Source organism: Tinamus guttatus, unplaced genomic scaffold, assembly GCF_059628265.1.
Source record: "Tinamus guttatus ecotype Peru unplaced genomic scaffold, ASM5962826v1 Tinamus_guttatus_pri_ptg000060l, whole genome shotgun sequence".
NCBI lineage: Eukaryota > Metazoa > Chordata > Aves > Tinamiformes > Tinamidae > Tinamus > Tinamus guttatus.
The window spans coordinates 1,967,478-1,979,098 of NW_028288594.1; the positions used below are offsets into that span (position 1 = coordinate 1,967,478).

Sequence of the window (11,621 nt, forward strand, 5' to 3'; positions counted from 1 at the left end):
TTTGTTTGGCTCTGTCAATGATCACAGAGAAAGGCTTTGTTGCTCCTCTGGATTCGGAAGGCCTTAAAAGAGATAAAAAATGTTGTTCAGGAAACAGACTTATTTGGGCTTCGAAGACATTACAGAAATTAGTGGTATTGCATGATGTCAGGCTGTGTTACTAAAGAGTTTTTTCTTTGTACAGAGATTAGAGGACAAAATCTACAAATGGGCAGGGATGGATATGAGAATTTTCAAAATGTATTTTGCAAATGCTGAATCTAAGTGATTCACCCTTACATTTGCATTCACTGCAAAGTTTAGTTAATGCAGCAGCCAGGCAGCTATAGACTTGCACCTAACCATTTACCTTTTGCAACTAGGGTCAAATCTTTTTTGATTTTGCTGCTTGACTGAAAATACTTTTATGTAACATTTGAAGCAGAAGAGCAAAACTATGTATTCATTAAAAATGCTGTGGATTTACTCTTATTCCCTTGTAATAGTTTCTTTTTTTTTTTTTTTTTGGTTCAGCTGCTCTTCAACTAATACTGTAGCAATATAAATGCAAAAGGAATCAATTTATTCCTTTGCAATGTATTTCTTCATTTATATGATATATAATGATGCACTTCATTGTATTTTAATGTTTAGCTGTTTTAATAACCTGCCACAGATTACTGCATGTGATGGTAAAAAAATCATTAAGCATTTTAGTTCTTTTCATAAGAAAGAGTATTGTTTCATATAATAGGAACCAAACAATAGTACCAGAGAAAAATATGATGTGTTTTGCACAGGTATTTGCTGCATTCTTTTAACTAACATTTCACACACAGTGTATATCTCTGATGAAAGTTCCAGTGATTCAGATCTCTTCTTGTTTAAACTGTTCAGAAATTTGCAAACAACTTCCTGTTCCTTTTTAACTTCTTGTTTTATGTGTTCTCCTTAGAACCTTGGAATTCACTGTAATTTTTTTCTAATGTCCATATTCAAGTTTTCTTGAATTTGAAGTAATTACATTTATATTTTATAATATATATTTTGTATTAAAAACTGCTCGTCTGTTTTCTGCTAGGTCTCCTTGGTTAGCTTAATAGCGAATGCCCTTTGTTTCTCAGAACTCGGTGCAATTAAATCTCTCCGAACGTTACGAGCTTTGAGACCTCTGAGAGCTTTGTCACGCTTTGAAGGCATGAGGGTAAGAAAAAAAGGAAACTGCAATAATTTGTGAAATAAATATATAAAAATATGCCTAATGAATTATAAAACTATGCAGGAGCATTGAATTGCATTGCTATTATCAAGGCAGTTAGTATCACGTTTGCTTGTATTACTTTTGTATTGGTATTTTTAAAGAAATTAATTTGGCTTTTTAAATGCAACATTTTATTTGTACTTATGCTTTGCATTAAATATTTTGCTTTATTTATAAAAATATTTGATTACTGATACATATTGTTCTTTAATTTTGTCTGTGTGTTTGCTTACTAGGTGGTTGTAAATGCTCTTACTGGAGCAATCCCATCCATTATGAATGTACTTCTGGTCTGTCTTACATTCTGGCTAATTTTCAGCATCATGGGAGTAAATTTGTTTGCTGGCAAGTTCTTTTACTGTGTTAACACCACAAGTGGTGAGATGCTCCTACCAGAGACAATCGATAATGAGACTGCTTGTGAAAATCTTAGGAATGATGCTAAGGAGATCCAGTGGAGAAACGTGAAAGTAAATTTTGATAATGTTGCAGTTGGCTATCTTTCTCTGCTTCAAGTAGTAAGTGTATATATTTTGCTAAATTAATTTCTTAACTTTTACTGCTTTGTAGCAGTAAAATTTGATTCCATAATCTTCAGAGTTATTTTACAATATACACATGGATACAGTATCTTTGTTTCATGATTGTGCACTTTGTAAGTACCCAGTCAATACAGCCTTTTCAAATTCTACAGAAATACAGAATCTAGTCAATAAAATGCAGCTAGGATTAATTTTATATTATTTACTTGATTTTTTTAAAGTGTAGATTTTTAGCATGATCATCAAATAATATATTCTAGAGCTCATCTGATTTTCAAAAAAAAAAAAAAGAACCCACTATCCATTTAAAAATAGGTTGAAAAGGAAAAATGCACTTTTTTCCTTTCTCTTTTCCAATGTATTTTAAGTTTGTCTTCTGTTCTCCTATTCCCATAGGCTGCATTCCAGTCATTGTTATTGTCTATTTTTTTTCTTTGGAGATCACCTGGGACTTGTGTTTGCACTCCAGACCAACAGCTGGTGAACTTGCCAGAATCCTAAGCACAAGTTTCCTTCTAGTGGCGACATCTGTGGAGTGCAGCCAATAGGAAAAGAACATCCGTTCCTAATCAGCTTAATTGACAAAATGCTCTGGGAAAAATATTTTGCTCGTAAGGACAGGGCAATTAATCTGTCTTTCAGACTCTCAGGCAGGTAGGCTACCATCCACTTGTTGTTGGACTCCAGGCAGAAGCAGTAACTATTGCTAAATAGCTCCAGGAAAAATTATCAGCCTAAGAGGGACTGCAGTGTTTCTGCTTTTGTAACACATCTTTTGTGGGTCACTTGCATGCCGCTTGCACTTGAGTGGGTCAAGTATCTTCATACCTTGTTCTTATGTTATATCATGGCTCATAAGAATATTTTCCTGGAATATTAGAGCTGCCTCCGTTTATTTGAGAGTAATTGATAAGCAGTTTCTAAGAATTATTTAAATTTGAAAAATAATTTCTTATGAAGACCGATATTACATAACTCCTGCCAACTGGGATTACTCAGGAAAAGTCAAAAACTATTAAAGTTTGAAATTCTAGACAGTATCTTATCATTTTGTTAAAAGCAAGTGACCTTGTGGAACATCATTTTAGGTACACAGAAGCTACATACCCTAGGAAACATCAGTTTTTCTAATATCCTGACAAGTGTGTTGTTTCTCAAACTCATGCAGATATAATTTCTTTATTACTCCGTAACGTAGGAACTATGCAAACAACTGCAAAAACAGATCCAGAATAGGAGTGTTATAGTATATAGTATCATTGTGTAATATGATAAAAGTATTATTATGTTAAATAGACCAGTTTAATGTTGGTAGTAGTTTCCCAGTCCTCCTGAAGTCCAAAAGCTTGGTTAACCTTTCAATGCCACTATAATTCAAAAGGCAAATTTACTGCAGCTTTGAAAATTTAGAACTTTTAGAATTTTTTTCTACTTTATACTCTAGCAGTTTAGCTACTTTGGAAATCTTTGGCTTTGTGGAAACTAAAAGGGTGTGATAACTTAAAGAGTGTTGGCTTGTTCAGTAAAGGATGTTTCACTATATTCAAGTTGAATTTGTACCTTTCAAACTTCATCCAAAAATGTGTATCTTTTATAAGGTAGTAGGTATTATCTACCAGTTTTAGAAAATAGGTTTGTGTGCCTTCTGTAACAGGACATCACTTACACCCTGTGATTTTTAAACTTTTTTCTATTTCACTACATGAAAACTTGTCATGATAGTTTGACACTAATGTCCATATGAAGACAATCCAATTGCATTTATGGTGTTAATGATTTTCTCCTTTACATGTGCTATGAATGCTGCTAGTGAGAATAGCATTTTAGGTAGACTTTATAGAGTCATAAAGAGAGAAATTTCATAATCAGTACCTGAACCACAAACAGATGTTATTTACAGAGATGTGATGGTATATTCAGAGAGATGTGACAAATCTATTTCTGGACCTCAGAGAGTAAATGTTGCTGGAGCAGGTCTAAATATTGGTTTATTTCTATGGGTGTTGTAACAGATGGTTGAATTAAAATCCTTCTTCAGACAGTGCATGTATATTAGCTTAATTTTTGTGGTCAAGTCTGTCTATCCTTACAACAGAAGCTTAATGTTTTCTTAAAATCTCCTGGGACTGTTTATAATCTGGACCTTCCTTTAGGACTATTTGCAAATTCTTTCTGAAGAATGCAAACCTGTTTTGCCTGGTTGTATATAAAGTCCTTCATCTCCTTTTTAGTGTCAGGAAGTTAAAACCAAAAGTTTTGTTATAAATTGTGCTCTTTTTTCATGCTTAGATACCGATTTCAACGTATGGCATAGAACTGGATGACTTTGCATTAATTTTTTTTTTTCCCCCAGAAATTCTTTACAAGTGTTAGGGATAAATTAAATTCCACAGTAAATTCTCTCTTGTGAACAATGCACTCGTATTTTGCCACTATCTTTTAATGTTCATTATTTTAGTTGGTGCAAATACAGTGCAGAAGACAGTGTTTTGTAGTTGAGGATGAGTATAAAATAGTAGGATACTTTTTATTTGAAGCTTTGAAAGAAAATATTAACAAACTGTTTGTTTTTAGGCAACATTTAAAGGATGGATGGAGATCATGTATGCTGCTGTTGATTCTAGAGAAGTAAGTCCTATGTCAACTTTACTGAGCTTAAACAAATACAAAATTCGTGTAGTGCTTCTTGAGTGGCACTTGGAATAAAGAAAAATATATGTAAGAAAAATGTAAAATACTGATTTTTTTGTGTAAATCAAAAATTATAAAATATTGAAGTTAATTTTCTTTGGTATCAGCGAATCTACATAAAATATCATTATACTTAAATGGGTTATCTGCAAGTAGCATAACTAATGAAATATGAGTTCTTACAGGTATTTATCACTGAGGGTATAGATTAAGCACCTGTATTCCTTAGAAAACTAGGCTAATTAGATTTTCCGGACCAAAGAGTAGGGAAGTTTAGGGTATGCTCAAAAAGAGCCGTTTCCTGCCTTTCAGTCTGCCCTCTTGTCAAGGAGTTACTGTGCATCTGGGTGCAGGTTTTATTTGTACTCAGGCTTCTGTAAATTGTCTTTACTGCTTTTGGTGATGTATTGCATTTTTCTTTGTTAATTAGATCGGGAAACAGCCCAAGTATGAGTACAGCCTATACATGTACCTTTACTTTGTTGCCTTTATCATCTTTGGATCATTTTTCACTCTAAACTTATTCATTGGTGTCATCATAGATAACTTCAACCAACAAAAAAAGAAGATAAGTATCCCTGATGTTTCATTGTCATAGTATTTCATTGTCATTCAGTAAATGTATGCAAGAATCAATATTAGTAACAGAAATTTCTCAGTAATCACAAAAAAAAAGGCACAGAAAACAACTAATTAAATTTTTGATGATTTTAAATAGTGAAATAATAGTCTTTACTTTTTAAAGCATTTGAAGTAATTTGAATTTACACTGGTATCTGTGTGTTCTCCACACCCTTCCACACCCCCATGACAGACTGTTCATCGGAAGGTAATGTATCATTTCATTTTTGCTTCTTACAGTGCTCTGACAATTCTATGAGAAATATAGAGGATTTCTACAGTGAGGAAATAGGCGACAGGGTAGAAGAGATTATGCAAAACTAGAAATAGTAAAATTAAGAAACAGATCATGTTTGATAGTACTGTGAAGGCATTATGAATTACAAAAAGACTAATTAAGAAAAGCCGAATCCAGGAATTGTTGCTTACTGTATTGCAAGATTAGAGTGGTTTAGAAAACTCTCATGTGTTGCTAGTGAGTTTGCAAAAGAGATAAAATATTTCGTGTGTAGGTTCTTGTTTGCTGGTTTAACATAACTTTTTTAATTATTCAAATGAACCCAAGACTGTCAGAAGTCCAGGAGGATTCAAATAGATTAAAATGCAGACTATGATGACAAATTAAATTCTACTTGCTATCTACACACAGTCTAAGGTCTTACAGTAGTGTTATTTTTTGTGCACTTTGGGAGCACAATTGCATGGGAATTATAGGCTAGAAAGAATGGGAAGTGAGACACTAGTTAATAGCAAGGCAGACATAGCTGCTTTGTTTGTTGTTCTGGACTGTCAAATTGGATTCTTCATCCTAAAAAATAATACTGATAGACTTACTGAGAAGGAAACTTACCCTAAAGTTGGAATGTTCTCTTGTTACTGTTTTATTTAAACTATTTAGAGTGTTCTGTTAAATTAATCTAAACCTGGCAGTAAATTTCCCAGATAACTGTGGCTGAATAGGTCTAATGAAGTGTGCTTGTTGGTATGATATACTGAAAATGCTTAAATATTTTCTGGAATCTGTAGATCATAAAAGACTTAAAAACCTTTTGATGATTATTTTGTCTCTTGAATTTTGAGAGGTTTTGACTTTTCATTCCTTTGATAGTGCTATTCTTCTCTTTAAGCTCTGTAGGGAGCTTTATACACGGTTTCGTATACATGTGTACACAGTTTTGTGTGCAACAAAACAGTTGTACAAATTTATTCTTTCATTTATTTGGGAGAATATTTACGGTGATGAATTAATAGTCTCTCGAATATTCTTTCTGACAAGTTTTCTTAGACATGTTTTCCCCAAGTGTGGAATAAACAGTTTTTTTTTTCCTTATATATTTTTCTCCTCACTTCAATTTTTCTCTTTCATCATTTGGAAAAACAGAAGAGTTGGCCAGTATAATAAAGGTTGTTCATCATGGTTTGTCAGATCCAACTCTTGGAGTCAGGCAATTTCTTTATATGTCGGTTGGCTGTATCTATTGATAGAGATAGAGATTATATGAATTATAAATTCATATATTGCTTGCTCAGATATTTTGAGTCTTATCTGCAGACCTAAAGGAGAAAGGAAGAGTTTGTGGATCCAAAGATGGTGACATTTTCACCCCCCGTCAGTTTCCAGTTCCCTGGAATCATGTGAGGGACTTCCAAGTCTGAAGAGGGAAGTGGTTCTTTTTCTTCTGGACAGGAAGAATAAGGAAGTTATATAGTTGCAATTGGTGTTTTTGGGCAGCCAATATGTAACAAGGTGACCTTACTCGTTAACAAGGTGGTTTTAAGTTCTATTAAGCTCGTTTGACAGCTACAGACATCTTTAGTCAGGGCATGCTACGTGTGTCTACGCAGCAGTATTCCTCTTGTCTTTTCCTGTATGGACATCACACAGATGTCTCCGTTCGGGCTATGTTTTGGAAGAGACCTTGTGCTGTAATGTACTGTCCCTGTGTAGTTAAATTGTGTCCATTTCTTTAGTTCCTGTGTGAATCCCACTTTTATTACATTAATTCTTATGGGAAGAAATTATAACTATCTGTCATATTGCTAGCCATCATGCCCCTCAAAGATATCTAGGGTGTGTATTTAGGGTGTATCTCATCTTGAGAGCTATTCTCTCTATGGACAATGCACTGAGATGGTGAGTTGCATGGTGAGTGCTCTTGATAACTGTTACATCAGTGAGGGAGCAATAGAAAATCCTAGGTCAGTGTTGGTTCTCTCATAATTGGTGGGGTCTTGTTTTTGTTTGTTTGTTTTAATCTAGCTGAGTAAAATCTCCTCACAGATTCGCATCACATTTCAGCCATAATCAGTAAATTAATGTCCTTTCAAAATACCTTGCTGTCTGAGAATTTAATTATACTTGAATGTGTGGGTTTTGAAAAGAACATGCTATGCAGGATTTCTTGTGATTTCTAAATCTTTGTGCAATACATAGCTGTAGCTGAAAGGTCTGAACATACTTTCATCAAGTATTACTTTCTCACTAAGGCTGACACTGTATTTGACAAAATGAGAGCAGCTTGGTTCTCCTGTCGCTCTTAAACTCGTTTCAAAATGACACTATGTTGGAGTCGTGCAGTGACATATCAACTAATGCATGCCAGATAGGCAGAAGCTGTTTTGTCAAAGTACATGTGTTCTTGAGGAGCATTGCCCTATGTGTATTACGCATTGCAACCCAGGTGCTCTTTTACTCAGATTGTGCTGTCCTATTGCAGTGTCAGGCAAATAAAAATAAAGGTTGACGCATGGTTGTTTATGCCCTTTGCACAAGTAGGGGGTGATCAAGCTACATACGCACTGCGGAAGTACTACTGTGGCAAAAAGGTATCTGAACGGAGGTGCCTGTACTCATATGATAAAATGTACATCCTGAAAACTAAATAACGTCATTAACTTATCTTTCCTCATATATTCTCCTTAAGGATCTATCAGCTCACTCTGAATTGTTTTACCATTAATGTCTTTTTTAATCTATGGTTGACTGATTTACAGTGTGAAGCTTACGATGTGTTGTATTTATAAGTATCTACAGATCTTGTATTTTTACATATGTAGGGCTTTTCCCTACACTTGTAAATGAATTTTATTTTGATTGGGTCTATAATTTCTTAAAATTTGTTGATAACAAATGCTCAAATTTGTTCTATTTACTTTCCCGTTTACTGTTTTCTTTTTACTTTTCCAGATAGACTTTTGAGATACGCTGTCTTTTGTATAATTGCTATAATTTTTGGTATTTCATAAAAGCTGTGTTCTACAATGTGATTTAATCTTTTGAGGGAAATGATTCTAATTAGTTTTATTTTTATTACTTTACCTTGGAGGTCAAGACATTTTCATGACAGAAGAACAAAAGAAATACTACAACGCAATGAAAAAATTGGGTTCCAAAAAACCACAGAAACCTATACCTAGACCAGCGGTAAGAATGTGTGTATTCCTGTATCATCCACATTTGGAAACAAGTTGCAGTGGTAGACTAACTATCAAAAAAATATCTTCCTTCAAGATGATTTAGGCCTAGAAAAACTTAGCCCTTCAAATCAAAGTACTTGAAGAAATATAAACCTGACATTTTGGAAGGGAGGACTTAGAGCTGACAAAGAAAAAATTACTGAAGAATGTTTTTCTTGGCCTTTTTTTTTTTTTTTCATCCTTTTGCATGGCTGTATATTTTGCGGGTGGTGGGAGAGAGGAAAAGAATGTTCAGTTTGTACAAGGTAATAGTACATGCTTCTTTCTTCCTCCTCCAGAACAAATTGCAAGCCCTGGTGTTTGATATTGTAACAAAACAAGCATTTGACATCAGCATAATGGTTCTCATCTGCCTTAATATGGTCACCATGATGATAGAAACAGATGAGCAGAATGAAATGATGGAAAATATTTTGTACTGGATTAACCTGATCTTTGTTATCCTTTTCACTGGAGAATGTGTGCTCAAACTCTTCTCACTCCGTTATTATTACTTCACCATTGGATGGAATATTTTTGATTTTGTAGTTGTTATTCTCTCAATAGTAGGTAAGAAACTCTTACATTCAAAACAAGTATAGTAAGACATGTATATACTAAAAGCTGTATTTCTGCCAAATTTTCTAGATTAGAGAATGAATGCTTATTCATTTCTCCTGATTTTTTTCAGGAATGGAGAAACTTACTTCAAAGTAGTAACCTTCTTAATAATTCTATAAAAATTTTAATATGGCATTTCCCTAAAGGTGCTGGAAAAAAGATAGAATTATTTTTAAGAGATAAAATTTACTGTCTCTTTCTCCATTTATAATTTGCATTACTGATAGAATGCTTTATTCATTTTCTGTGGTTTGGAAAATGTAAACTGTAATAAAATGTTGTCATTTTATTTTTATGTTTTTGTGCTTCACAGGCATGTTTCTAGCTGAGATGATTGAGAAGTATTTTGTGTCCCCAACTCTGTTCAGAGTCATTCGACTTGCCAGAATAGGTCGAATCCTGCGTCTCATTAAGGGCGCGAAGGGCATCCGCACTCTGCTCTTTGCTTTGATGATGTCTCTTCCCGCTTTGTTCAACATTGGCCTCCTGCTCTTCCTGGTCATGTTTATCTATGCCATTTTTGGAATGTCCAACTTTGCCTATGTCAAGAGGGAAGCTGGTATAGATGACATGTTCAATTTTGAAACCTTTGGCAACAGCATGATCTGTCTCTTCCAAATTACCACATCTGCTGGCTGGAATAGCTTGTTAGACCCTATTCTTAACAGTGGGGAACCAGACTGTGACCCACATAAAGCTCATCCGGGCAGCTCTGTGAAAGGAGACTGCGGCAACCCCTCCGTTGGGATCTTCTTCTTTGTCAGCTACATTATCATATCATTTCTGGTAGTGGTGAACATGTACATTGCTGTGATTCTGGAGAACTTCGGCGTTGCTACAGAAGAAAGTGCTGAGCCCTTGAGCGAGGATGACTTTGAGATGTTCTATGAGGTCTGGGAGAAATTTGATCCAGATGCAACACAGTTCATAGACTATAGCAAGCTCTCTGATTTTGCAGCTTCCCTGGATCCTCCTCTTAGTTTACCAAAGCCAAACAAAGTCCAGCTTATTGCAATGGATCTGCCCATGGTAAGTGGGGACAGAATTCACTGCCTTGACATCTTGTTTGCTTTCACAAAGCGTGTGTTGGGGGAAAGTGATGAGCTGGATGCCCTCAGAATACAGATGGAAGATCGGTTTATGTCAGCCAACCCTTCTAAAGCCTCCTATGAACCTATTACAACCACACTAAAACGAAAACAGGAGGAGGTGTCTGCCACTGTTATTCAGCGTGCTTATAGATGTTACCATTTTAAAAAATCATTAAAAAAAGTTGTATTTATGTATGACAAAGATGGAGTTGATCTGCCTATCAAAAAAGATATGTTTTTTGATAAACTGAGTTTAAGCTCTGGTCCAGAGAAAACAGATATGACCCCATCCACCACATCTCCACCTTCCTACGACAGTGTAACAAAGCCAGAAAAAGAAAAATATGAAGATGACAAATCAGAAAAAGAAGACAGGGGGAAAGACAGAAAAGGAAATAAAAAATAGAAGAAGACAAAAGCAGCTTGCTGGTGAAGAGTGTTCACAAGCCTGAGATGATGACATTCCTGTCAATAGCATTCTTGCTGACGGACTATGCTGAAATGACAATGTTTTGCATATTTACCCATTGGTGTAGTCAGTACCTATGTCAAGACAATGGCCTTCATTGTCAAAGTCACTCTGTAATAAGGAAACAATTGCCAGAAGTCTAGCTTTTATTTCCAGCTGGCAGTAACGGGGAGGACAGTTTCTAATTGGATTGTAAGGACCCTGAAAGGAATGCAAAATTATGAATACAGTCATAAGAAGTCTGTATTTCTGTGAAATAAGTGTGTTCACTGTGTACGTTTCATCTACCATTTGTCTGCTATATTTGTAATTTCTTTTCATGATCTCATTAGATTTAATTCACATGTTATTTAGGATTTTCATATGCTAAGGGAATAAATGCTCTTTCAGAGGTTCACAAATGTCAAGAATATATATTATAGTATCGTAACATGAATATAGTTTTCTGCTTGCCAGTTTTAGAAATGAAAATCAAGATGCCAGATTCTTGGACCTTAGGAACTAGATCCTGACATCAGCAAATGATAACAAAAGGACAGAGTATAGAGGAAAAAAATGATCAGAAACCGCAACAAGGAGAGTCTACAATCATAAGGGAAAGGTGGTTGGTCGTATATTGTCTTGGTTTTAATATACTTATGTTTAACTTCTTTAAGCTAATCATAACTTCCTATGTAGTAGTATGTTCTATTCAGATAGATGGATTTAAATAATTCTGTCTACACGCATAGCCTCTGTTTTATAAAAAGCATGAAGGTTATTGGGGGGGGGGGAAAACAGTTTACAGTCAGGGTCCAAGGTATCCCTTAATTCCTAAGGGATTTAAACATTTTATGACAGAAAAGGTACAAACATTAAGTTGTGCTTACAGAGATTTACAGAATAGTGGT

The 11,621-nt window shown here is 34.8% G+C and overlaps 1 protein-coding gene across 2 annotated transcripts in view; it reads left to right on the forward strand.

Moving 5' to 3' along the window:
- Nucleotides 1-11,026, forward strand: part of LOC104573473 (sodium channel protein type 2 subunit alpha) — a 38,408-nt gene extending 27,382 nt beyond the window's left edge. For both annotated transcript variants that reach the window (XM_010220671.2, XM_010220672.2), the window contains exons 20-26: nucleotides 1,061-1,183; nucleotides 1,477-1,758; nucleotides 4,357-4,410; nucleotides 4,904-5,041; nucleotides 8,414-8,518; nucleotides 8,850-9,120; nucleotides 9,485-11,026. In XM_010220671.2, the coding sequence (XP_010218973.2) occupies nucleotides 1,061-1,183; nucleotides 1,477-1,758; nucleotides 4,357-4,410; nucleotides 4,904-5,041; nucleotides 8,414-8,518; nucleotides 8,850-9,120; nucleotides 9,485-10,668 (2,157 nt within the window). In that variant the 3' untranslated portion in view covers nucleotides 10,669-11,026. The remainder of the gene's footprint in view (nucleotides 1-1,060; nucleotides 1,184-1,476; nucleotides 1,759-4,356; nucleotides 4,411-4,903; nucleotides 5,042-8,413; nucleotides 8,519-8,849; nucleotides 9,121-9,484) is intronic.
- The last annotated feature ends 595 nt before the right edge of the window (nucleotides 11,027-11,621 follow it).